Source organism: Aethalodelphis obliquidens, unplaced genomic scaffold (genome assembly GCF_003676395.1).
Source record: "Aethalodelphis obliquidens isolate GAN/ISIS:26980383/991018 unplaced genomic scaffold, ASM367639v1 scaffold82, whole genome shotgun sequence".
NCBI classification, from domain to species: domain Eukaryota; kingdom Metazoa; phylum Chordata; class Mammalia; order Artiodactyla; family Delphinidae; genus Aethalodelphis; species Aethalodelphis obliquidens.
In genome coordinates this window covers 3,838,720-3,865,495 of record NW_020838026.1, presented here as the reverse complement: position 1 = coordinate 3,865,495, position 26,776 = coordinate 3,838,720, and the positions used below count along the sequence as shown (strand labels likewise).

The 26,776-nt window shown below is 56.6% G+C and overlaps 1 protein-coding gene across 1 annotated transcript; it reads left to right on the top strand.

Moving 5' to 3' along the window:
• Nucleotides 1-658: 658 nt before the first annotated feature.
• Nucleotides 659-25,871, top strand: ADAMTS15 (ADAM metallopeptidase with thrombospondin type 1 motif 15). Its single transcript, XM_027092920.1, has 8 exons — nt 659-1,771; nt 12,639-12,771; nt 13,509-13,676; nt 13,854-14,137; nt 19,374-19,551; nt 21,237-21,418; nt 21,520-21,695; nt 23,169-25,871. The coding sequence occupies exons 1-8, from the start codon at nt 815-817 to the stop codon at nt 23,941-23,943; spliced, it is 2,853 nt and encodes a 950-aa protein (XP_026948721.1). The 5' UTR covers nt 659-814; the 3' UTR covers nt 23,944-25,871.
• The last annotated feature ends 905 nt before the right edge of the window (nt 25,872-26,776 follow it).

The window sequence follows — 26,776 nt, the reverse complement described above, 5'->3', positions numbered from 1 at the left end:
AGAAGGTCCCTCCATGTGCCCGCGAATGTGCACATTTACAGGGGGCAATTCTTGGTTCTGGGACTTTTAGGGGACACTAGGATGAGGAAACAGCAGGGATGCTGCAACGGTAGGGATGAGGGGGTCAGTGGCAGGTCTTCATGTCCAACTCCTGACCCCGACTGCCTTGAGATAAAGGCTAAGACCCAGAGAGCGGCCGGATGGTGGGTCCGGACTGATGTGTCGGGCACTGGGACTTAGCGTGAGGGCAGGACACGAATCCAGACTCCGGCGCTGGTTTCTCTGGCCAGCCCACGCCTCCTGCCTCAGCTCAACGCCACTCCCTCCCCGCCAAGTGGCTCTCCGCTCGGGAGGCGGGACCGAGTTCTTCGGTGGCCCCAGGAGGCTGCAAGCTTTGGGAGGGAGGGGAGGGAGGGAGGGCGCTGACTGGGCAGTCCAAAGAGGAGGGGGCCTTTAATAGGCTCGCCCAGCGCCTGGTTTGCGGCGCTGAGAGCGGAGCGGCTGCGGTTCGGAGGAGCGGCCGACACCTCCCTCTAGTTCTCGGCTGCAAATCTTCGTCCTTGCACTTGACAGCGATTGTACTTAAGCTCCCAGGGCGCGCTTTGCTTGGAAAGGCACAGGTAGGAGGCGCGAACTGCCCGGTGCACGCTCGCTGCTCTGCGAGGAGTCTCCCTCCCCGGGGCTCTCCTTTCTGGGAGCTGCGGGCGGTCCCAGGCGTCGGTGGTTCCGGTGTACGGGCTGCGAGGAGACAGTGCCGGCGGCCGGGGAGCCGGCCGAGCCCTTCCCAGAGCGCTGCTGTGCGCTGCCCGGCGCCATGCTTCTGCTGGGCATCTTAACGCTGGCTCTCGCCGGGGCACCCGCTGGAGGCTCAGAGCCAGAGCGAGAGGTGGTGGTCCCCATCCGACTGGACCCGGACATCAACGGCCGCCACTACTACTGGCGGGGTCCCGAGGACTCCGGGGATCAGGGACTCATTTTTCAGATCACAGCATTTCAGGAGGACTTTTACCTACACCTGACGCCGGATGCTCAGTTCCTGGCGCCCGCCTTCGCCACTGAGCATCTGGGCGTCCCCCTCCAGGGACTCATCGGGAGCTCTCCGGACTTGCGACGTTGCTTCTACTCTGGAGACGTGAATGCCGAGCCAGACTCGTTCGCCGCCCTGAGCCTGTGCGGGGGGCTACGCGGAGCCTTTGGCTACCGAGGCGCCGAGTACGTCATTAGCCCGCTGCCCAACGCCAGGGCGCCGGCGGCGCAGCGCAACAGCCAGGGCGCACACCTCCTGCAGCGCCGGGGCACCCCCGGCGGGCCTCCCGCAGGTCCCAAGTCTCGCTGCGGGGTGGCCTCAGGCTGGAACCCCTCCATCCTGCAGGCCCTGGACCCTTACAAGCCTCAGCGGATCGGCTTAGGGGAGGGTCGCAGCCCGCGCAGGTCCGGGCGCGCCAAGCGCTTCGTGTCTATCCCGCGGTACGTGGAGACGCTGGTGGTGGCGGACGAGTCGATGGTCAAGTTCCACGGCGCGGACTTGGAGCATTATCTGCTGACGCTGCTGGCCACGGCGGCGCGACTCTACCGCCATCCCAGCATCCTCAACCCCATCAACATCGTCGTGGTCAAGGTGCTGCTTCTCGGAGACCGCGACACGGGGCCCAAGGTCACGGGCAACGCGGCCTTGACGCTGCGCAACTTCTGCGCGTGGCAGAAGAAGTTGAACAAAGTGAGTGACAAGCACCCTGAGTACTGGGACACCGCCATCCTCTTCACCCGGCAGGTGAGTTGATTTGTCACATCTTTGGACCCAGATAGCCTCCACTTTTTTGGGGGGGAGGTCACTGCCCTTAACTCTCTAAATGCCCTCTGTGGCGCGCAGTCACCTCCATCCCCCACCCCCGAGTTGAAATCTCGTTGATCTCTTCCGACTGCCACTCGGGATCTTCCGGGGAGAGCCGGCTCCTAGGCTCGGTGGAGCCCCGGCTCTTGTGCATACGGATGCACGTGGGCGGTCAGAGGAACGCCTGCTCCTTCGGAAGGTGTAGGCCCGGCGCGGCCAATGAGCGCCTCCTGGATCCAGCGCCGAGGGGCCGGAACCCAGGAAGTTGCCGCCCCGGAGCCGCAGTTTGTCTCCAAGGCAGATAGGAGGCGCTCTGAGGATGGTGTTGGCGAGGTCCGCCCCTACTGTAAGGAGGCGTCTAAGTCCTTTCGGACGTATCCTTCCGAGACTTCTTTTTTTCTGCTTGTGGAACTGGAAGTTGAGCGCCTGGTGCCTTTCTCGTGGGTAACACGCCGTTATCCTCTACCTGTCCTGGGCCTGGGGAAGCTGGATTGGGATAGAGGGGCTCGTTTGGGATTTTTCGTGGGTTGCAGTGAAAGGACGGAGACTCAGTCAAGTCCAGGCAGCATTTCTGTCTTCCTTGCGGCTTCTCTTCCATCTGTCTGTGCTGGGCCTGTCTCCTCTTGGAGGACCTTCTGGTCCATCCAGAGCAGGCAAACCGTTCGAGGCTTGGAGTGTCAAGTGGAGCTTCACTTAGAGCTGAGTTGAGAACGTCTCTTTCACTTTTCCCATATCCCTGTTGGTGGAGTGTGACCCTGTGTCCTGATGTGGGCTCTGGGCAGAGCAGGCAGGGCTGCTCATGACCCAGACTCACCGACACTTCCTATGATGGTGCTTGACCGCAGAGCTCCATCTCCTGGCCCTGGCAGTGCGGAAGTGGAGTGAGCTCGGGGCAGAGCATCTGGGGATCTCAGCTGCAGGGTTGGAAAGATACTGAGTCTTGGGATTAGAAAGACAGATCAAAAAAGCAGATCAGAAAAGCAGCTCTGCCTTTTGCTACGGATCTATTGAAAATTTAGATTCATAGATGTTGCGGTGACTGGGTGCTGTGTTTTCGAATTCTTGAAATTTCTCAGGTACAGGAGACTGGGAGGAAAGCGAGCGTCCACGTGACCTGCTGCTCCCTCTGATTTGGGGGGCTGTGCTTTGAATCTGTGCCAGGCTCTTGTTTTGTTGACATCATAACCGCAGGCTTCTGGGGGTGGCAAGGAATCCTCGGGTACCTATGGGGCCCTGACTCTCCACTGTATCCAGATGGACTGGCGCACACGGGGCTGGAACAGGAGCTGAAGACTTCCCCACTAACCCATTTGGCACAGCTGGTCCCTTCCTGGAGCTAAGCTTCCTCCTTTCCCAGCCTTCTCCTCCCACCACCTGGTTCCTCTAGGGAGGCCTTTGGCCCGAGTCCGTTTCCTTGCGCTCATTCTTCCAACTGAGGTCTGCCCAGCCCCTACAAGCACTGCCTGAGTCACGGGGAAGCTGCAAAGGAGGCGGCTTCAACCTCTGCACACAGCCCAACTCGGCAGTCAGATGGCTGGGGAAAAAGCAAAGGCCAAGAACAGGATCTCTTAATGGGCAAAGCAGCTGTTGCCCCATCTGCTACCTGCGATGCCCCTGTGGAGGCCATTCACTGGTCTAAAGTAACAGACCTCCGTCTCTACTGCCTGGTGGTGAGGCTGACTTTTGGAACCAGCCGTAGGAAGAGCACTCCTGCTGGGAATATGGGCCGTGCCGTCAGAAGGATCCGCCTTTTGAAGAAGAAGCAATCAAACAGCGTGACAGCTTCTGTTTGTCAGTGGTGTGTGCCGGACCTCCCCTAGGGGGCTATGTTGACCATGCATAATGGGTACAAGATGTATGACCACTTGGGTCGGAATGTGCATGGGATGTGCATGGTGTGACTCTTAGAAGCTGTCTTTCCCTTAGGCGTGGAGAGGGCAAAGCCAGAGAGCGGGGAGGCTGTGTCGGCAGGCCCATCATGCAGGTATGCGCCTCATGCTTCAGAGCAAACGTCTCTCCTCCTCCTGGCCGGTACAGACTTCAGGGCCTGCTGCATTCCCAGAGTCTCAGGAATGGCTCATTCCTGAGCTCCCCGGGGAAGGTACAGTATGAGATGAGAACACCAGCGCGCAGCTGCTCTTTCTAGACGGAGGCCGACGTGGTCTCCAGGAACTTGGGGCCTCCTCTCTGCTCCAACGCGAGAGGGACTTTTGTCTTACTTTGTAAGGGTGGGGAGTAATCCTTTAAATCAGATGTGTGAGCGTCTCTGCTTAAACCCTATTCATTGGAATAGTGGTGTAATCCATGCTTTTTCAAACTAAACTTTGAAAAGAATATATATAATTTGTTTGGATAAGACGTTTTTTAGAAAGGTGCTTATTTTATAAATTACCTTTTGTCTCTAAAGGACCTTGAACTGACGGACACCGTTTTTTTTGTTGTTGTTGTTTTTAACATTTATTTATTTATTTGGCTGCACCGGGTCTTAGTTGCAGCACGTGGAATCTTCGTTGCTGTGTCCGGGATCTTTAGTTGCGGCATGTGGACTCTTAGTTGTGGCATGCAGGATCTAGTTCCCCGACCAGGGATCGAACCCGGGCCGCCTGCATTGGGAGTGTGGAGTCTTAACCACTGGACCTCCAGGGAAGCCCCTTTAGAGTCACCTATTTCTTGGTTGCCCCAGAGAAACTGGAAAAATGGCGATATTCTCTTTCTGATTGCACTCCGGTTGTGTTTCTCACGGGGAGGAAGCAGTTAGGAAGGGGTCGGGCTTGGCCGGACAGTACTTCCTCCCGTGAGGAAGAGGTGAGAGCAGCTCCAGGGAGCTCCCGGTGCCGGGGTGCCCAGCAGAGAGCAGGAGGAGGTCAGGCCCGGCAGGCGTGGAGTTCCCCTCTGATGTCTCAGAGCTGCAGCGGTGGAAACAAGCCCGGGCCAGGCTGTGGGGAGCCTGCTGTCCCCTTGGCAGGTGGATGGAGGGCTGTGGGGTATTGAGATCAAAACACTGGGAAGATGAGACCCAGGGAGGATCCTTTACTGCCCACAAAGGAGAAACAATGGATCCTACAGCAAGGGTTTTGACAATTTGAGGAGTTTCCTTAAAGATTCGGAATAAGTCCATTCCCGTAGGAAGAGTGCACGTTGGATTCTGCGAAGCGATCAGCCTCCAGCTCATAACAGCAGGGTGAGGTCACAGAGGACTGGAACCAGGATGTGTGGAGAATGAGAGCCAGCCGTTCCATGTGCACGTTTATTTCTGAGAGGAGGAGTTTCTGTGGCTTCTGCTGTGCTGGGCAGTGGTCCAGTGGGACCGCACTTCTCCAGGCCTTCTCTCTGTTTAGGTCTAGCGCCTCTGCTGTTTGGGCAACTTCGTGGTCCACTGGCTTCCATTCATTTATCCATACATTCTCGTAACACTTACTGAGCATCTATTATGTCTGGTACTATCCTGGGCTGTGGAGCGACAGATACTCCTACGATGTGGCCTCTGGCCTCCAGGAATTCACTGTGTGTCAGGGACCCCGACAAGGAAACAACCCATTACAAGGCTGTGTAAGTGCCCTGGCGAAGGCTTGGACCCTGTGTTCTGGAAGCCCAGAGGGGGGTCATTCTCTTTAACCCCGCAGTCTGGAAGCTGAGAACAAGGGACAAACAGATGCTGGACTGAAGGAAAGGCAAGAAGGAAGGAGGTGGTGGTGATGGGACAGGAATCTTGTTTTCTATCTTGCAAGGAGGCCCTTCCTCCGGCCACCTTCTGGTTTGCTATTTGTGACATTTCCTCCGTGGGACTGGCTGTTTTTTAGGATTCATAGTTTGTGGGTTTTATTCCTTCCTTTACTGGTTTTTCCTGCCGCACTGAGTACCGTGGTTGCTGCTGCCTCGTCCCCTTCTCTCCCCGATTTCTTCTTCCTCTTGTGGGGTCATCGAGGCAGGCTCTCTGTCCTCGTTCTCTTCTCTTCCTCTCCTCACTCATGCTCTTACCGTTCCTCCTCTCACGTCCCAAGGCTGGCGCTCATCTTCCCATTCTGGCCTTGAATTTTGTGGGGATGTATATGTATTCTACACTGTGCAGAAAGGACCCACATTGTGGACCCTCATTTGAAACAGAGGCCAGTTCTTTCCATGATCAACTAGTTGCAGCATGGCAGTGAAATTTAGTGTTCCGACAAGAGAAATGCTAATAATAAAATAATAATATGGATTTTACACACATCTCCCAACACAATAAAAAGAATCATAATTTTGTCAGGATCTTTTAATTTTTTTAAAAAAATATTTACGTATTTGGTGGCATTGGGTCTTAGTTGTGGCAGGCGGCATCCTTAGTTGCAGCTCATGGGCTCCTTAGTTGTGGCATGTGAACTCTTAGTTGCAGCATACATGTGGGATCTAGTTCCCTGACCAGGGATCAAACCTGGGCCCCCTGCATTGGGAGCATGGAATCTTAACCACTGTGCCACCAGGGAAGTCACCAGGATCTTTTAATTTTTTTTGATTTACCATGTTGTATTAGTTTCAGGTGTATAGCAAAGTGATTCATACATATATATATATACATATATGTATATATATTCTTGTTCAGATTATTTTCCTTTATAGGTTATTACAAAATATTGAGTATCATTCCCTATGCTATATAGTAAGACCTTGTTGTTTATTTTATATATGTACATATGTGTTATATGTTTATATATATATATATAAAACATATGTAAGTGTATATATGTTAGTTCCAAACTCCTCATTTATCCCTCCCCCAACCCCTTCCCCCTTTGGTAACTGTAAGTTTGTTTCCTATGTCTGTGAGTCTATTAGGGGTTTTTTAAATAAGTTCATTTGTATCATTCTGTTACATTCCACATGTAAGTGATATCATATGATATTTGTCTTTCTCTGTCTGGTTTACTTCACTTAGTATGATAATCTCTAGATCCATTCATGTTGCTGCAAATGGTATGATTTCATTCTTTTTTATGGCTGAATAATATACCATTGTATAAATATACCACATCTTCTTTATCCATTCATCTGTCGATGGACATTTAAGTTGCTTCCAGGTCTTGGCTATTGTAAATAGTGCTGCTATAACACTGGGGCGCCTGTGTCTTTTCGAATTAGAGATTTTGTCTTTTGTGAGAAGCTTTTTTGAAGTTAGGTCTCGGAGGAAGATGTTAGCAGAGAGAGAGAGACAGCTGTAGATCTGTCATTTAGTAGTTTGTAAATCTTTATCACTAATTGGAAACTCAACCCCACTCCTTCTGGGAGGGAGGAGGAGAGATGATTCTCCCTGGCCTGTAGGGTGATAGCTCTTCTGGCCCGTTTCTTACTTACAGCAAATAAGCAAGCTGGGAGTGATGGGGGAGGGTGGGGAGTAAGTTTGGAGGGAGGAATGTGCCCTGGAATCTTTTCTTTCAGCGAGGTCGGTCCCTCAGTAGGTCCTGCCCTTCAACGTCTCTGTAGGTGTTGGCCTCGCGTGGGGCCCTCGCGCTCACCTTGCTGTGACGCCGTGCCCGGGTCGCAGGGCGCAATGGAAAGAACACAGGCGCGGAGTTGGGCAGAGCTGAGTTGGGATCCTGGCACTTGCACTTTCAGCAATGGCAGTGAGCGAATCAGCAGTTTGAACTACTCTCCCCTCATCTGTAAAACAAGGAGAATGAAGACGACCAGGGTACCGGACCGGCAGGGCTGTTGAGGGGACGAGCTGCCGAGGGTCCCAGAATTGGTGCCCGGTTACGGCAGCCGGTACCGTCGCTGCGTGAGTGCTGCTCAGTATGTCTGCTGCTGTCCGGTCATGACCGATGGGTCCCTGGCCAGAGCTGAGGTTTGAGACGGCCCTGCTTCAGAGCATTCTGCCCCATCCCCCTGCAGGTGTGCCCAACCCTTCCTATCTGTGTGGAAACTCCGGGCTCCACAGTTGCCATTCCCACTGATCTTCCGGGCAGGACCTCTCTACACCTTTGTAGCCCTTCCGATGGGCCCATGCATGTCGCCATTGTTCAGTGTGTTCGCAGGAGGGAGGTGCTGATGCGGTGAAAGGACCACAGCGCTCTGAGTGCTCAGGTAGTTTCACCTCCCTTCCTGGGGACTGTTCATCCAGCTTTTGAGGCTGCAGGGCTGGGAGAGGGAGCCTCGGGTTCTTTGGCATTTCATCTTCGCTCTCTACCATCAGGCTTTGCCCAGGAGGAGCCGGCAGACGGTGCACGGCAGGGCTGGGGTCAGTGTGTCTGTGCAGGTGTGGGGATGGGACCTGGCGCAGACCCCGTTCCCAGAGCACTCATGGCCTTTAATCCTGCCTTCCCCTCTCCCGGGGCCTCTCCGGCCTCTGCCCACCTGTGACCCACCAGCGCTCTGGGGGCAGAGGGTCTGGAATGGATGACCTTGCCCTCTTGAGACCCCCCAGCCCCTTCGTTCTTTGGGAGCACGTGCCCTGGAAGTAGCATGTAAGGGTGAGGAGGGCCCAGCTCTGCTGATGCACTGCCTGGGTTCAGCCCTCCCCCGGCCCCTCCCTCCTAGTCTAACCTGGGCTTGCCGTTTGACCCTGGGCTGGTTACGCATCTTCTCCGGGTCTCATCTGTAGGACACGGCCTGGTAATGGCATCTCCTTCATAAAGCTGCTGTGAGGATTCTGTAAGCGAGCAGGTAAAGCGCTCAGAATATCATCTGTGCATGAAGGCCAGCTACTGTTGGACATGGCACGCACCCTTCCTTGAAGTGACGGCTTCTGGAGAAAGTCGTTTGGTCTTCCTGCGGTGAGGTTGCTCTGCTTCCTCGGTGATGTAATTCGTGTTTGGTTTCGTCCATCTCTTGCTGGGATACAACTTTGTATACCTTGAGGTGTTTATATCCCAGTGGAATCTGCTGATAGAAGCTGCCTGGGTGAGCTAACCTCTTCTTCCAGGTGTCCTGAGTCACACCGCCCAGGCACTGAACTGCTAGATTTTTTTTCTTCTAACAAAGCCATGCCCTCCCATCCTCGGAGATTACAAACAGAAGTGGATTCTGAGTTGGATGAAGAAATCCAGTGACGCCTGAGAGATTCAGCTGGGTGACAAGCTGTGGGGCAGTGTTAGTACAAGTGCAGGGTGGTTTCACCAGCGATTAGGATACCCTAACTCGTGTGGTGCTATCCAGACCAAAGGCCACTGCTGGCCTGGTGTCAAGAGGCATGGATGCGGACCCCATTCTTTACGTCATAGCGGCATGGCCTTGGGGGAGTGATCTGAGCTCACGGAGCCTCAGTTTCCTCACCTGCAGAATGAGAGAACGGCTCTGAGGTTCTGGGAGTAGAATTCTTGGAAGCTGTGACGCGGCCGTGAACGTGAGCGCTGGCTCGCACACGTAGGAGTTCGGTGTGAGCAGGAAGTTGGCGCCGTCGGAACAGGTATCTTCTGCCGCATTAAAAAAATGAATGTGCTTGATTTTGTGGGTCTCCCTCTCTTCCTACCGCTGAAAACACGAGCATCTCAGCAGATGGTGGGGGAGGTGAGAGGAGGTGGAAGGAAGGCCGTAAGGAAGGCAGCTGTGAGGCGTTATCCTTATTTATTGATTTGTTTCCAAAATGTGGCTCTAGTCCTAAATTATTTTTATAAAAAGAGACAATCAGAAAAGAATAATCCAGGAGGATTAAGCTGTTGGCCAAGATGATTCTTGGGTCATTTGGAAAGGCAGTTGCAGCTACAAGAAATGGCAAATCACCAGAAATAGCGAGGGGCTAGGCTGGGCGGTGCCTACGCCCTCCAGGTGGAAGGAACCAGAACCGTTTCAGTTTCTGGAGACAAGTGCCTGAGCTGAAGAGGTTAAGGCAGCTTGAGTGCATCTGAGTTCGTTCCAGAAGGGTGGAGACACACAGGGCCACAAGCGAGGCACCATGGGACCCTGCACAGCCACCTGTGGGAGTTCAAAGCGTGGAGGCCCAGGGAGGCCCCATCTGAGTCCTGACTCAGGGCGAAGGGCCAGGCAGAGGGCCGGGCGGCACCTCTGACCCCAAGCAGCTGATCTTCCCACAGCGATGGGCTGGGTACCGCGGAGCAGCTGCCGTCAGCTGTGTCCGACCCTCAGGAAGTTTGCCGGTTCTTGCCTTGCTCTTGTTTGATCCAGGGAAACTGGGATTTCTTGATGGAAAGAACAGGTTGCTCCTGGCCAGGAAGGGCCTGCAGCTGCATGTCTGCTTCAGAGAGAATCCACACTCACCGAGAGGAAGGCGGCTTTTGGCTTTAAGGACCTCCTGACCACAGAGGCAGGCGCGGCCGCCGGACTCCGGCCTGAGCTCTCACCCTGCTCTAGCCTTTTCCGCCGAGCAGGGCAGGGGATGGGCCTCTGAATCTCCATGTGAGTGACTTCACGCTTCTGTGACTCAGTTTTATCAACTACACAGTGTGGTCAGCAGACCAGATCAGCGTTAGGGTTCTTTCCATGCTACAAGCAGAGCGTTCTGGGTGCTCCTTTTATAACCCAGAGGCCAGGGGGTGGGGGTGGGGGTGGGCAGAGCACCCTGGGATCGGGAAGGAGCAGAGGCTTCAGGTGCTGGGACCGTCTGGGTTTTAGCTGGGAGCTGGCCCTTCCCCAGAGGAGGAGAACGAGGGGACAGGAGTGACTTGCCCGAAGGGACACACCTGCGGCGTGGTGGGCCAGGACCAGACTCTGGGCTTCCTGGTGCTCGTTGCCGTGCCCTCTCGTACACTAGGCCAGTGCTGGGTGCACATGGTGGCCCGGGGACAGTGTGACACGCTCGTCCTGCAGGCTCTCCCTACGGGCTGTGACCGCCAGGCTAGGACTTTCAGGGGCGACCACGTCTGTGGGCTCCTGTGCTCTCGTGCCCATCTCCCTCTGGCCCTGCAAGAGCCTTCTTGCCTCCCTCCGTCCTCCGCTCCCAGGCCGCTGCGCCAGCCCAGCCTGCTCCTGGGCGGCTATGCTCCCTCCACCACCGGTCAGGTGAGCCTCTCCCACGCCAGCCCTCATGCGTCCCGACAGCAGGTGTTTTCTGGGTTTCAGGACTCTGGCGGAGGGAGAACTTTCTGGGGAGTGAGCCTTTGGAGAGGGAAGGGGACTTGGAAGAGACTGGAATTCGAGGTCCCCCCGGGGGCTCCCAGAAGGGACAGAAGAGCCGTGAGCAAGAGCGGGACAGCCTTTTACCCGCCAGTGACTCGGGTGCCCTCGGGTTCAGTCTGATCACCCTGGAAGCTCTCTGGCCAGAATCACTGTGAACTCATGAGGAGGTGTGACTGTCACCTGACCGTGAGAAGCCAAGTCTGACCGCTCAGGTGGTAAACTGCTGAGCGCTTGGGATTAAATTTTGCTGATTTTCTGTATTGTGACCACGTTTCCTCCTATGCTCCCTGGTCCCCCTTACACGCCCTGGCTGCCCACCTTTTCCCCACGTCAGCACACGTGCACACACACACACACACACACACCCCCCACACACACGCACACATACACCCCTAGGGAGATACACAGCTGAGGACAGCTCTCTGTGCCTGTTGTGTGAACCCCTGGGCTCGCGGGGGAAACACCTGCAGTGCGTGGACTCAGGAGACGCTGAGTAAACAGCTGCGATGAAGCGGACAGAGGGTGACTGTCCAGTCCTCAGACCCTGACTGGGACTCGAGCTTCTCTAAGCTTCAGGGGAGTCTGAAGAGGTGTCTGTGGAGGGTGATGGTGCCGTCATTACTCTAGTGGATGCTGGAGGATTAACTGGCGCTGTGTGTGTCAGGTGCCGCCCAGTGTCAGCATTTCCTCAGTCGCCACCGTGATTAGCTGTGATATGAGTCGCGGTCTCCACCGCTGACAAATGGGTGTAATAATACCTCTGCCTCCTCAGACTGTGGTGGGGATTACACGAGATGCTGCACATCAACTTCGTGTAAACAGTCAAATGCCAACCATGTTAAAGGCAGGGATGTGGCGTAGAAAGTACCAGTGTCATCCGTTCAAAGTGTCTTCTCAGGAGGAGCAGAATGTGTACAGGTGTCTCATCCTATTTCTCCGGGCTCCGAAGGCACCTGGATGCGTTGCTGGCCCATGATGCTCCTGAGTCCTGCGAGCTGTGCCCCCAGGAGACCCTTCCACGTACGTGAAGAGTATTCCATCCGGGCTGCCAGAGGCTCTGGCCCCGCTGCAGGCTGTTTCAGTACAGAAAGAGGGACCTTCCTGCTTAGGTCACGACTCATGTAATTATCTTCTTTGGAGCGGCTGTGGAGCCCGTGGTCCCCCAAGCTTCTGTGGCCAGTAGAGCTGGGTCTGCATCCGGGCTTGTCTCTGCCTCTCTCTGCCTACTCCCAGCCCGCGGAAGCCGGGCTTTGGGCAGGGCAGGCCCTTGGCCAGTGACCTGTTGGCTGAGAATCTGAGCTTAATTCATGGTGGTCCAAAGGCAGTCCCTCATCAGGGATGAGGCTCCCAGAGCCGACCCTGGCTGGGGTGGTGCCAAGCTTCCACCCCCTTCTGCCCAGTTAGCCACAACCGGAACCTCACTCGGCTGGGGAGTCGCCGTTTTCGGGGCTGGAAGGCTGTGTCTATAGAAAGCGACGGTCCTTTCAGTGTAATCCTGTACCTCCTAATTTCCTCCCAGGGCCTCCCTGGGTAGGATTTGGGTCGCATCTTCTCAGCAAGCCACCGAGCTTCCCTCCTGAGGCTTTTTCCCTGCGTGCATTCCATGAATGACAGCCCTGCAGCCCCACTGGGCAAAGGGCCTGGCTGGGAAGTGCCGGGCCTGCTGGGACCCGGAGCGGGGGGAGTGCCCCTCCTTCCCATCTGGTCCTTCTGTGGCGTCTCTAACTTCCGGCCGGCTTCTGCTTCTCCCCTACCTGGGCAGGACCTGTGCGGGGCCACCACCTGTGACACGCTGGGCATGGCTGACGTGGGCACCATGTGCGACCCCAAGAGAAGCTGTTCTGTGATCGAGGACGACGGGCTTCCCTCGGCCTTCACCACAGCCCACGAGCTGGGTGAGGCTGGGGGCTCCTGGGGGAGGGAGGAGAGTGCCCTTCTGGGCCTGCACTGGGTGTTCTGGGCAGGGGTGGGTGTCTATCTTTGCTCCCTGGGGCTCCTTCCTTAGGGTCAGAGTCGCCCTTGGTGATGGTTCACTTTCCCGATCGCCCCAGCCCAGGTGGCCGGTGGCACTGTGTCGGTCAGCAGTCAGAGTGTCTCATCAACTAGGGGCCAAGGGGAGAGGACGTTCCCTACCTTGCTGTCCTCACTGAGCCCACAGCCGATGGGCAGGGCAGGACCTGTGAGATCATGCTCTCTCTCTCTCTGTATTTTTAAAATAACAGCAATAAAACCCCAACATGATTTTTTAAAAAAAATATTTATTTATTTATTTGGTTGCACTGGGCCTTCGTTGTGGCAGATGGCTTCCTTAGTCGCGGCTCGTGGGCTCCTTAGTTGTAGCACGCAGGCTCCATAGGTGCGGCATGCACGTGGGATCTTAGTTCCCTGACCAGGGATTGAACCTGCACCCCCTGCATTGGGACCGTGGAGTCTTATCCACTGCGCCACCAGGGAAGTCAGTCCCCAGGAACATGATCTTGAGGACGCTTGCGAAGCAATCTACCGTTAGGCAGAAATGACCCGCTTGAAAGCCGTAGACTCAGGTCCTCTAGCTCCCGCCCCCCACCCGCCCCCCAGGCTGCTCCACGCTCGCCCGCGTGCCGCCCTCTGAGGCCTCTCGCCTCCCCCGCAGGCCACGTGTTCAACATGCCCCACGACAACGTGAAGGTGTGCGAGGAGGTGTTCGGGAAGCTCCGGGGCAACCACATGATGTCCCCGACGCTCATCCAGATCGACCGCGCCAACCCCTGGTCGGCCTGCAGCGCCGCCATCGTCACTGACTTCCTGGACAGCGGGCACGGTGAGTGGGGCCCCGGGGAGGCGGGCTCGGCCCCGCCCTGTCTGTGCCGCGTGACCCGCGGCGTCTGACGGGGCCCATTCCGTTCCCCTGGCTTCATGCCCGCTCCCGTCGAGACCCTGTGCTGGCCACGGCCACCTTTCTGGCTCGCCCCTGATGAGCGCCCTCGGCCCCCCGCAGGCGACTGTCTTCTGGACGAGCCCAGCAAGCCCGTGTCCCTGCCTGAGGACCTGCCGGGTGCCAGCTACCCCCTGAGCCAGCAGTGCGAGCTGGCCTTCGGTGTGGGCTCCAAGCCCTGCCCCTACATGCAGCGCTGCAGCAAGCTGTGGTGCACCGGCAAGGCCAAGGGCCAGACGCTGTGCCAGACCCGCCACTTCCCCTGGGCCGACGGCACCAGCTGCGGGGACGGCAGCTTCTGCCTCAAGGGGGCCTGTGTGGAGAGACGCAGCCTTGGCAAGCACAGGGTGAGTGGGCTGGGGGGCGGGGGGTGGACTCCGGGGACCTGCCCTGGGGACCAGCCCTGGCACACACTGCTGTGTGGCCGTAACTATCTCACTGCTGCTCTGTGCCTCGATTGCCCTGGCTGTGGTCCTGGCCCCTTCTAGACTCCGAAACCGGAGACAAAAATGAGGCCGGTCAGAGAAACTGGTGAGGCCGTAGGCAGGTGGGGTGCTTTCCCAGGGGCAGCGGGCCCGGCCCTGAGCTGCACCCTGGGAGGAGCTCTGGAGCCCAACACCTGGAGCTCGGACTGGCTCACTGCCCGCTCCTTCCTTTCTGCCCTCAGCGGGTGTTTCATGGCCAGGGAGCCGTGGGCTCAAGATGAGCCAGGCTCAGAACCCTATTTGTTACATCCCGAACCAAGCTTCAGTTTCTGTTGTGATCGGTTGTTTTTGAAGTTGAAACATAAATGAACAAAAGTTATTTTTTCCCGATAAACAGGAATAGCAACCAAACCGGAACAAATTCAGAATCCAAATACTCTCTGAATATAATAAAAACTTTATTTTCTCCAGATCTTGGGTTGGGAGAGCAAAGGGATTTGCGCTTTTCCACCAAAAGGAATAAGAAAGAGGCCCATCTTCTCCCTTGATCCCGGCGGGAATTGTCCAGCCCGCTCCTGCCCCTGCCTTGGCCACGGGAGGGCTTGCCTTGGGGTTTCATGTACTCAGAGGCCATGGATCAATGATAAAAAAGCATTCACCAAGCACTTTATCCATTGCCCGGAGATGGGCATGGTACAGAATGATGTAGAACCTTCTGTATTCTGGGAATATACGTTTAATTAAATCTTCATTCATTCATTAGGCAACAACCCGCTCGCTCTATTCAGGGATCTGGGTAAAGTACTGTGGTGGTCAGAAAAATGAATGAAACATGGGCCATGTCAGAGAGGGCTCACAGTCTAGTGGGGGAGCTAGAAATGTAACTGTAATCCAAGACGCAGAGGGGTGTGTGCTGTGTGTTGAGACAGAGTGCGAGAACGTGTCGTGGAGAGCAGGGATGAGAGATTAATGATGATCCGAAGGGCCTGAAAAAGCCTTGGTGAGGAGGTGGGATTTGAAGAGAGCCTCTAGGGATGAGTAGGGTCTCAACAGGCAGAGCTGGAGCAGAGTCTGGGTGGTGGGCTGAGCTGGAGGCTAGCGTGGATGGGCACTCCATTGGGGGCATCTTTGGGAGGGTGGTTCGCTACTAGCATGTAGTTGCCTTGACCACCAGCCTGATGCATTGAGGCCGGAAGGTCCCGAGGACAGGCCGGTCACTGCCAGTTCCTTCTCTTGGGAAGATGAGTCAGAGGATAAAGAGGTTGGTTAGGGGGATACTGGATACAGGAAACGTGATGGGGGAAGCTCTCTGGACCTCTCAATCCATCAGGAGCCAAACCCACTCTATCCTCAACCTTCTTTCTGAGCGAACTGTCCCTCCTCCACCCTGGCCCTTTAGGGAGGACACTGCCTTCATTAGCTAAAGTCAAAGCACAAAACTTGTCCTATGAGTCACCCCAGAGATCTCATTTCAGGGGTCCCACTCTGTCCACTGAAGCCTGATTTTCCCAGCTCACTCCCTCCAGTTTTGGGACTCCGGCAATTCTTCAGTCCCATTTGACCTACAGTCCCTTGACCTGACATCTTTCCATCGTCCCTCAGGCTTCTCAGGCCCTCACCAGCCTCTTACTGAGCTGAGACACAGTGGTCCATCATTGGAACCACTCCTTCACGTACACTCCTCTGCCCCTGTCCCCATTCCTCGTACTCACTGGGCTAAGCCACCACCCTGGTGGCATCCGACTCCCTCACCTTCTCAGTGGTGCCAGTGTAGGTGAACATGGCCGGAGAAGCACACGCAGTCCTGCTCGCTGGCCTCAGCTTGAATCAATGACCTGGACACTGCGGTGGGCCTGCCCAGGGGTCACATCACGTTTTATCTCCTGAGTTCTCAGTCTCCCAACCACCTAAGCTGTTACTTCACATCTTCACTTTTCTCTTCTATGACCAGCTCTTTCTTCCTCATTTTTCACTTTTGCCTGTGACCTTTCTTCCTCTTTCCCTAAGAAAAACGAAGCATTTAAGTTATCAGACGTGAACTCCCACCAGCTCCCAGCACCGCATCCACCGTCGGACCTGCTTCTGCGCCCGTGGTGCTGCCTTTCCTCCTGCACAGTGGACGAGCTGCCCACACGCTCACCTGCGGCCAGGCTTTGTGCCTTGCACTCCGATGCTCTCCTCTGCCGTCTCTTCAAGGAAAGCACCCTGTCAATCTCCTCTCTTTCCTGCAGCATCAGATTGTCCCCTGTGTTGAGTCAGATCGTTCCTATCAGGATGCATGCTTGCTGTAGTTTCTTCCACCTCAAACTAAACTTCTCACGATCCTTCCTGTTCTCATGTATCATAGTCTCTCTCCTTGACTCCCTTTTTCTTTTGCCGTATGCGGGCCTCTCACTGTTGTGGCCTCTCCCGTTGCGGAGCACAGTCTGCGGACGCGCAGGCTCAGCGGCCATGGCTCACGGGCCCAGCCGCTCCGCGGCACGTGGGATCTTCCCGGACCGGGGCACGAACCCGCGTCCCCCGCATCGGCAGGCGGACTCTCAACCACTGCGCCACCAGGGAAGCCCCTACTTGACTCCCTTTTAAAGCAAAATTCCTTGAAAGAGTTGTATGAACCGGCTCTCGCCAATGCCTGTCTTGCCACTTTTCTCTGGAGCGCATTCCAAACAGGCTTTCAGTCCTCCTGTTTCTCTGAAATAACTCTTCTTAAGGTCACCAACGACCTGCACGTTGCTGCTCGGTGATTCCTGCCTGACCTGCGAGCAGCATTTGACCCGGCCATGGCTCTCTGCCCTGAGGACACAGACTCACCCGCCTTGGTTTCCCTCCTCCCCCGCAGCTGCCCCTTCCTCACACTCCTGTTTCCCAGCGTTGGGGTGGGTGCTGCAGAGCTCGGTCCTCGCCCCTGTCAAGATCCACGCCACCTTCCCAGGTGGAGCATCTAGATCGCTGGCTGTAGACGCCCTTTACGTTTACATGTTGAAGACTCCCAAGTTTGCTGCCCAGACCTCTCTCCTGGACACTGCCTGTCTCCCTGGATCTCCATCGCCCCACCTGGATAACTGATGACCGTCCTAAATACGACATCTGTAAAATGCAGGCCCTCGTCACCACCCCGAACCTGCTCTGGCGTCTTCCATGCGCTCAGGCCAACGCCTCTTTGCCCCAGACGCGCGTCCAGCAATCCCTGTGGACTGTCTTCAAAATCGACGCAGAGCCTAAGCATTTCTCACCACCTCCTCTGCTGTCACCCCCTCCACGCCGCCGCCCCCGGCCCCGTGGAGTATCCCCCCCTGCTTCCTAACCGGTCCCCCTGCTTCTGACCTTACTCCTTACAGACAGTTCCCTCCAGAGCAGAGAGAGCGATCCTTTGAAATGCAAGCCAGGTCCTCTCGCTCACACCCAGCGAGAGCCCCTCTCTGTCTTCAGCTCTTCCTGCTGCCTCCTCAGGGTCTTTGCGCTGGATCGCTCTTTCCCTAGTATCGACATGCTTCACTCCCATACTTCCTTCAGGCCTCTGTACAAATGTCACCTCAGCGGTGAGGCCTCCATGCCCCCCTGTAACACAGGGCAGCCCCCTCTCCAGGGCCCTCCCCATCTCCCGCTCCGAACAGCTGCTTTAACCCCATCTGACACCATGTGCGCAGGCTTATTTTCATGGTCTGTCTTCCCTGCTGGGATGCAGTCGCTTCAAAGGCAGGGGTTTGCTGCACATGGTGCCAGGCTTGTGGTAGGAATTCAACAGATGTTTGGCAAATGAGTGACTGAATGGCACATGGCAGGAGTGTTTCCTGTAGGAATGGGTAGGAAGAATTGATGCCAGGTAAAAAAAATGCATAGCATCGTCTCAGAAGCCAAAGGAGCAAAGTTAAATATTGAAGGTTGGGGACCACGGGCCTGGGCACGGGCTCTTTCATTCTTTGGGGGGGGTCACTGCTGACCTTTGAGAGGGGACACTGCTGACCTTCGAGAGGGCTCACTGCTGACCTTCGAGAGAGCAGTTCCCGTGGTGCAATGGGGATAGAGCCCGTACTGCAAGGCACGGAGGAGGGAGCAGGTAGAAAGAGCAGGTGTGGCTGATTCTCTGAGGAAGGGAAGGCATGAATGAGGTGGGCTATGGTTTGAGGAGAAAGCAGGGTTAAGGGAAAGTGTCCTTCCTCAGGACGAAACTCTGAGTATCTACCTAAGTTAAGGTATCTGTCTTACCTGCAGCCAGTTCCTGACGGGCTCTGTGCAGGTTCGCGGCTTTGGGTGACCTGTGACAGCCTCTCCACCAGCCTCGTACACCTGGGCCCTGTTGCCCAACTCGTGTGTATTCAGGGCTGAGAACTGGCTTTACTGTCATCCTAAGAAAAACATAATGAAGACTGTAAATTTTCTCTCCCTTCTCCACCCTCTTGAAATTAAAACAACACTGCATAATTCACCCCAAAGCCAAACAGTTTCAGGATTGCTCAATAGCCTCCTGTCTTTATCTCCTCTTAGCACAAACATTACATCTGCTTGTAGTGAAACTTTCTCAAATTTAACCCCGGATTGAGGTGAAGACCAGTCTGGTTTGGTGAAAAGTCTGAATTATGGAAACCTTACAAATAAAAATATTCAGATATCTATGGCGACACGGTTTACTGGCCATCCTTTAGACTCAGAGACTTTTGTAAGGTCACTGACGACACAGAAAGAGAAACCCTGAGCGCCCTCGCGGTGGTAAGCACGGAGCTAGGGCATTTCACACACGCTGCATCATTTAAATCTTCCGTCTGACCTCACACCCGAGGTCGATGTGCTGGCCCCGTTTTTGCACACGAAGCACCTGAAACTTAAGGAAGTTCCTCTGCCTGCTCAAGGCCACCCATGTGGCGAGGGCAGAGGCCCGGGTGGAACTTGCCTGCCTGACTCCACAGCCAGGAGCCCTGTCCTGCGCGCGGCCTCCTGGGTAACTGGGGGCAGTGGGCATTCGCTAATCAACGGGCTGAAGTGTCGTGTGCGTCCCAGGCACAGGATCATCTGCTGCTCATTTTCTCCCTCGTGGCACAAAGTGGGTTTCGTTCCGGTGGGATGGCACGGTGGAGGCTGTCCCCGAGGGGCTCCTGTGCGGGCTCAGCGTGTGGGTGCCGTGCCCCGACCCCGCAGGGACGTAACAGACCCTTCCTCACAGGTGGACGGCTCCTGGTCCAAGTGGGAGCCCTACGGGCCCTGCTCTCGCACCTGCGGCGGGGGCGTGCAGCTGGCGCGGAGGCAGTGCAGCAGCCCCGCCCCCGCCAACGGCGGCAAGTACTGCGAGGGAGTGAGGGTGAAATACCGCTCCTGCAGCCTGGAGTCCTGCCCCAGCTCAGGTGAGTGGGGGCGGCCGCGGCCGGGCTGGGGAGGTGGGCGGGAGGCCACAGAGCTCCTGCAGTCGAGATTCTTACTCCCAGGGCACAGTCCGGACGTGCAGCTGTGCAGAAACCTGGGGATCATTTCCTGGCCTAGCCACCTTTGCCAGGGCTGTCTTCCTCTGATGCTGAGGCTGGGAGTCTAGATGGCCCAAGGGGACAGGATACTAGAACCCTCTTAGTTAAGCACAGACAAGCCCATCTTCATAAGCAGATTTTTTTTTTTAATAGGTTAGCTTTTAATTTGTTTTCTGAGAATAATCCTTTGCAATAACAATAGCAGAATGGAAATAATATGGTTTAGAAAAAAGGAACTGTTACATATCCCTTGTTTGACTTTCCTATAGACCACGATCAGCTGTCTGTAATTTGCTGGGATAAAAGTAAATTACATCTTTTCCACATTCTCAGTTTCTTGCTATTTTTAATGAGATTGGGATAGGTACAGCCCAGTTTCAAACTCAGACACCATTCTTACTTGTATACAAGCAGGAATTCTTTCTTTCCTTCTTTCTTTCTTTCCTTCCTTCCTTCCTTCCTCCCTTCTTCCCTCCCTCCCTTCTTCTTTTTTTCTTTCTGGCTGCGTTGGGTCTTCATTGCTGCGTGCGGGCTTTCTCTAGTTGCATCGAGTGGGGGCTGCTCTTTCTTCCAGTGTGCGGGCTTCTCACTGCAGTGGCTTCTCTTGTTGCAGACTCTAGGCCTGCGGGCTTCAGTAGTTGTGGCATACAGGCTCAGCAGTTGTGGCTCGCAGGCTCAGTAGTTGTGGCGCACGGGCTTAGTTGCTCCGCGGCATGTGGGATCTTCCCGGACCAGGGCTCGAACCTGTTTCCCCTGCATCAGCAGGCGGACTCTCAACCACTGCGCCACCAGGGAAGCCCCCCAAGCAGGAATTCTTTATCTAAGCCTCAAGAACTTGGGTGGGAGGAAAATGACATCTCTATATTTACTAACCTTTTAATCTAAAATTTAGTATTTCCTTCAGTTAGAAATTTAGTAGTTTTTACTAACCTTTCCACCCCAAATTTAGTATTTCTCTTAATTAGGCAACAGACTACAATGCTAGTCACAGTACCTGTGGCTCTGCCACTAGAGATCATGGGTATTTTCACGTGTCGCATATTTTCAGTTGTTGCAGGTTCCTTAAAATGGCATTTGTGCTCATCACTAGCTTACAGTTACAGTGGGTTTTAGACTCAATGTTGGATCTTGTTATTTAATGGGTTAACAAGGAAGCACATAAATCACAAATATGTTTCAAAATATATCGATAGTTGCATATAAATATACTTGGTGTTCTTTGTAATCTATGTATTTTATGCATTTAAGAACGTTCTGAATGCAGTTTCAATAGACTGCTGGGGGGTTCTATTTAGGACTCCTGTTCGAGGGAACTTAAGGCCAGACCACTGGGGGAGGTGGCACACTGCCCGCGGGATGCGTTACCATCTGTCTCCTGCATCCTTTGGTCCCCGCCTGCCTTGGTCCTCTGAGGTGGGGTGGTTTCAGTGATGAGGACGCCCCGGCTGAGGGTGAGGAGGAACTGTTTAGAGCCCGGGGAGGCGAAGCACCCCCGGGGGGCGTCTCTCCTTTGCCCTCTCCCCAACGGGCCCTCCCTTTAGCTTCCTGCACGTGTTCCCCCTCCCCAGCCTCTGGCAAGAGTTTCCGGGAGGAGCAGTGCGAGGCCTTCAACGGCTACAATCGCAGCACGAACCGGCTCAGCCTGGCCGTGGCCTGGGTGCCCAAGTACTCAGGCGTCTCCCCACGGGACAAGTGCAAACTCATCTGCCGAGCCAACGGCACCGGTTACTTCTACGTGCTGGCACCGAAGGTGGGTGAGCCTGGGCAGGAGGCCAGGGCAGGGGCGGCGTCTTGGGGAGCGTCAGGCTGAGCTGCCCCCACTCCTCTCCTCCCCATCCTGGGCCACTGCAGGTGGTGGACGGCACACTGTGTACCCCTGACTCCACCTCGGTCTGCGTCCAAGGCAAGTGCATCAAGGCTGGCTGCGACGGGAACCTGGGCTCCAAGAAGAAGTTCGACAAGTGTGGGGTGTGCGGGGGAGACAATAAGAGCTGCAAGAAGGTGTCAGGACTCTTCACCAAGCCCATGTGAGTTCTGAGCCCTGGGGGGTGGGGGGAGGGAAGGAGGGCAATTCCCGTGGAATGGCCCCCAGGCGTCGGAAGCTTGGGTTAGATGGAGTAAGTGTCAAATCAGAGGCCACTCGGGCTCGGCTACAAGTATGATGTTCATTCATTCATTCATCTGACAAAGACGAAGGCTTGACTAGGAGCCACTTAGCTGGAGACGATATTCAGGCATTTGGCAGAGTTGTTAGGGTCTGTCTAGAACTCTAGAGTGAGACTGACCTGTGTTCAAGTCCCAGTTCCCCATTTTCTGGGTGAAGCTGGGCAGGTGACGCAATCTCAAGAATTCTAGATTTCCCCACGTGTAAAGTGAGTACGATGCTAGTATATTTCATGTCCCGCTACTGTGAGGATTAGGGAGTTAATTCAAGTGACATGCTTAGCATAGTACCTGCTGCATAATAAATGCTCACTAAATGGTCATGGTGATGATAACAAAACATACCTGGGGACAGATGTGACAGCCTCCCCCTTTTCTGAGCCCGAGGCCCTGGCCTTGGGGACAGGATTAAGCTGAGAATGGCACTAAACTGCAGGGAGACAGAGGAGCGAACGGCTGGGACTGAGGGAGCCCCCTCGTGGGAGATGGGTGCCCAGATCAGCCGAAGAAATGTCTCTGCTGAGCCTGGGCTCCTGCCTTTCCGAGGTCCCTTTATTTTCATGGGGATGTGCTCCTTGCAAAGTCCGGACCCAAGCTCTGGAAGAAGCAGGGGCAAGCAGAGTCCCTGCTGTCTCAGTCGAGGGGTGTGCTTGGCTCTGAGGACTTGGGGGTCCAGGTGCTGGGGGCAGTAAGGCCTCGATGGCTGTCCAGGAGCCTTGCCCGCCCCCTGGACACAGTGCCCCCTGCCGAGCCCTGGGTGCAGCCTCTCGGCACTCGGGTGCTGCAGGCAGATGGTGTTGCAGGCTGTCCCTCAGGGACCCGCAGGGGAGACCGGGCTGGGAATTAAAGGTATATCCCCGGACTCTCTTCACGGGCTAAATGGCAGGTGTCCCTTTCATAGACTAGTGGAGTGGGAAGGAGCTGAGACATCTTCTAACCTGCTCATTGCGTAGATGAGGCCCCTGGAGCCCAGAGAGGCTGATTTGCTTGAAACCACCAGGGAGCTGGCACCCGAGCCAGGGCTTGGCGTAGGTCCCTGACCCCAGGGTGTGCACCTCCCTGCATCAGCCCCAGCCCCGGCCCCTCCCGTCCTCCTCCCTCTTCCTCTCCGCTCCCTCTGGAGGCGGTAGGTGCAGCCAGCACATCCACGGGCCGGCCGATGTGCCCACAGCCTCCCCACCTCTCGGTTTGTGTGACCCATGGGCTGGGCCAGGCCCAGTACTCTGCCACCTGTGTGACCTGCCCGGGGTTTGGGAAGGGGAACCCGTCCCGGCGTCGGAGGGCAGCGAGGTCCTGCGGCAGGCATCGGTCTAACGCTTACTCTTCTGCCGCCGCAGGCACGGCTACAATTTCGTGGTCGCCATCCCGGCGGGCGCCTCCAGCATCGACATCCGCCAGCGCGGCTACAAAGGGCTGATCGGAGACGACAACTACCTGGCCCTGAAGAACAGCCAAGGCAAGTACCTGCTCAACGGGCACTTCGTGGTGTCGGCCGTGGAGCGGGACCTGGTGGTGAAGGGCAGCCTGCTGCGCTACAGCGGCACGGGGACCGCAGTGGAGAGCCTGCAGGCCTCGCGGCCCATCCTGGAGCCCCTGACCGTGGAGGTGCTCTCCGTGGGGAAGATGACGCCGCCCCGGGTCCGCTACTCCTTCTACCTGCCCAAGGAGCCCCGGGAGGACCGGGCCTCGCCGCCCACGGACCCCCGGGCCCCCTCCGTGCTCCACAACAGTGTCCTCAGCCTCTCCAATCAGGTGGAACAGCCAGACGCCCGGGCCCCCGCACGCTGGGTGGCGGGCAGCTGGGGGCCGTGCTCGGCCAGCTGCGGGGGCGGCCTGCAGCGGCGGCCCGTGGACTGTCGCGGGCCCCCCGGGCAGCGCGGGGCATCCGCCTGCGACGCCGCCCACCGGCCGGCGGACACGCGCGCCTGTGGGGATCCCTGCCCGGCCTGGGAGCTGGGCGCCTGGTCCCCCTGCTCCAAGAGCTGCGGCCGGGGCTTCAAGAGGCGTCCGCTCAAGTGCGTGGGCCACGGAGGGCGGCTGCTGGCCCGGGACCGGTGCAACCTGCGCCGGAAGCCCCAGGAGCTGGACTTCTGTGTCCTGAGGCCGTGCTGAGCGGAGCGCTCCGCCGCTTAACTCTGCAGCCCCTCGCGCTGCTGTCTCCGGGGCGGCCACGGGCAGAGGGCACTGGCCGGGGCCCAAGCCGCGAGGCCACCCACATCCAGGGACAAGGACCTGGGCCGGGAAGCTAAGTCACTAAGGCACAGTCTACCTCACGCCCGGCTCCTCCGGGGCCAGCCTCGGGGTGAGGCTGCGAGGTGCTTGGAGCTGGGCAGGAGGCACCGGGCCCAGTCTCCCAGGGACCTGGAGGATGGGCGCCTCCCAGCGGAACTTCAGGGACCTTGGCCCCCGTCAGGGAGGCCGCAGGCTGCTGGAAGAGCCAAGGCCCGGCAGCCTGGCGACTTCAGGGGGCCCCAGGGCTCTGAGCCGTCTCTGAACGAGGCAGGATTTTGTGGTGCTTTCAGCCGCTTTCTTTTCTGACTGATGTGGACCGAACAGTGAAAACTGGCTGGGGGTGGGCAGAGCTGAGGGACAGGGGGCAGGTATAGCTGGAGCCTGGGCCGCTCCATTTGGGGTGAGGTGTGTGGGGGACAGTCCCAAGTTCCTCATCTTCCTTCCACTCTCGGCCATCCCTCGAAGGGCCACCTCCTCTCCCTGTGTCGTAGTCTTCAGACTAGTGGGAGGGCTTCTGCATAGGTGTCCTCTGGGTCTTTGCAGGTGGAGGTAGGCAGTCAGTAAGGAGACTGTTGTCTTCCTCAAGAGGGATCCGACCATCAAAAAAAAAAAAAAGATGCTGGGGTGATGGATTCTGTGCCTGAAGCAGGGAGTTTGAGGAGAGACCTAGAGGGTTCTGCTGTCACTGGGGCTGGGTCTGGGCTTTGCAGGAATGTCTCCCTAGGATGGGGAGGAGGGAGCCCCAGTTCTGATGGCTTCTTCCTCCAGGGAGCCAGATATAAGTCAGGCTGTTACCTTAACCCAGCATTGCCACAGTCCTGATCCCACTAGGGGGACGTGGGACATGCCCAGAAGGGCCAGGTGCTGAGCAAACAAGTAGCACCGTCCAGACAGCTACATGCGGTCTTGCCTGGGGTCTGTCAACGTTGCATCACAGGCTGTAGTTTCTGCAGTTGGATAACGGGGTTCACTGTTTGCTACCTCAGGCTCTGCTCTCTGGGAACCCACCCTTGTCCCTCCCCGGGGCAGTGGGGACCCTGGTGCTTCCAGCAGCCCCGCTGTCCTCCCCTGTAGACTGAGCTGCCCAGACACAGAGATGAGATGCATGCTTCCTGCTCCCCTCAGCCCGCCACCCCCCGGGCCTCCAAACGCGATGACAGGGTCTCTCTCTTCAGGTGCCGTGGGGACAGGTTTCAGGAGACACCAGGAATCACTTAGCTGACCCAGGGGCCCTTGGCAGCCACGAGTAGGAACTGCCGGAGAACTCGTCTATCTCAGAGACACGGTAGCAGAGTGGAAACCGGATGTTTCCTACAGCTCCAAGGGGGACGATGTTTTGGAGTTAGGGATTCTTTGGCCAAGCAGGGTATTTCTTGAGGGTGCAGCTGCCCCAGCACGAAGACGGGAGGTTCTGCTTCAGAGAGTAGGTAGTGAGTCCTGGACCTCGGTGAGGTGACAGCGAGCACTGCCTTCCCTGGGAAAGGCAGTCAGCTCTTTGATTAGGCTTCCCCTAATAGAATCCACAAACCAGCCGACCAGCCAGCTGAGCCTGGGGTGGTGTTCTAATCCCAGTCTGACCCTGGCTGAGCCCTGAACACGTTCCCACAGGGGGCGAAGGGCAGGAGGATGTCGGAGGCTGGGCTGCAGCCACCCTTGAAGAAAGGAGCGAGGAGGAACCCCCCTCCCTGCCCGAGCGAACACTGGGGCTGCAGGGCAGAGGTGGACCCCCGCTAGCTGACGACAGCACCGCACCCTGTGCTTGGTGCAGCCCCCCTCGTCGAGGAGAGGGTGGCGCGGGGGCGTGCGGAAGGGGCGGGGACCGGGTGGGTGGGAAGGGAGGTGCCGTCCCTGGGGGCGCCTGGCCCCCAGGAGAGCGGCTTGACGGATCATTTCCAGGAGGGACAACTAACCTTGCTCCTGACGTAAGCTGGGTCTCAGCGCTCTTTTCTGTCGTGATGTTTTCCTTTTACCTTTTTTTTTTCCTTTCTAAAAGAAGTACGAGCAAGACAACTTGGGAGGTGTGTCTTGTCTGGGACCATTTCACTAATCCAACCATACTCTCCAAGGCTGAGCAGAGACGAGCCTCAAGGCGCAGGTTTCTGGTGATGGAGACAAAGTTAAGGTGGTCTCTCATGTCTGTGGAAGAAGAGGAACATTCTGGGGCTGCAGCAACCTCTTCCGAGGGGTGTGGACCAGTAAGGGTCTGGGCTCAGGAGCCCCTGCCTCCTCTGCCCGTTGTGTGCACTGATTGCAGGATCTCAGCCTCGTGGGCCTTGCCATGCTGGAGCGGGGGCAGGCGAGTCGAGGACGGGAGGAGGGACCCGAGTGCCCCCAGCCAGGGCACTGGCTCCCGAAGGCACTAGACACTGTCGTTTACCGAGACCCCCTTGTGTTTGGTTCTTTTGCATTCCGTGTGTGTACTGCAGAAGGATGGAAGGACCTGGGTACTGGCTGGGCTCTGTATACTGTGTATACGTGGGAGCTGGCTGCTGCGGGGACAACGGCCTGCTCCCAATAAAGTTGTATTTAAGACCCGTGTCCTGCCTCTGTGACTTCATCTCAACCACACACACCTTCCCCAGATCTACTGAGCACCCACCATCAGCCAGCCTGTGGGTCCCCATGTCGCGCAGCGCCCAGGCTGGCAAAGACACAGATGGTGACAGGTGTGGTGAGTGTGAAGAGGGGTCGGACTGGGGCCAAGAAGGAGCAC

What these genes read in the sequence shown, in the direction of transcription:
- ADAMTS15 (XM_027092920.1), top strand. Translation starts at nt 815, where the DNA reads ATGCTTCTGCTGGGCATCTTAACGCTGGCTCTCGCCGGGGCACCCGCT. An exon ending in CACCACAGCCCACGAGCTGG is followed by an intron (nt 12,772 to 13,508) that starts GTGAGGCTGGGG and finishes CCTCCCCCGCAG; the next exon opens with GCCACGTGTTCAACATGCCC. An exon ending in TCTACGTGCTGGCACCGAAG is followed by an intron (nt 21,419 to 21,519) that starts GTGGGTGAGCCT and finishes GGGCCACTGCAG; the next exon opens with GTGGTGGACGGCACACTGTG.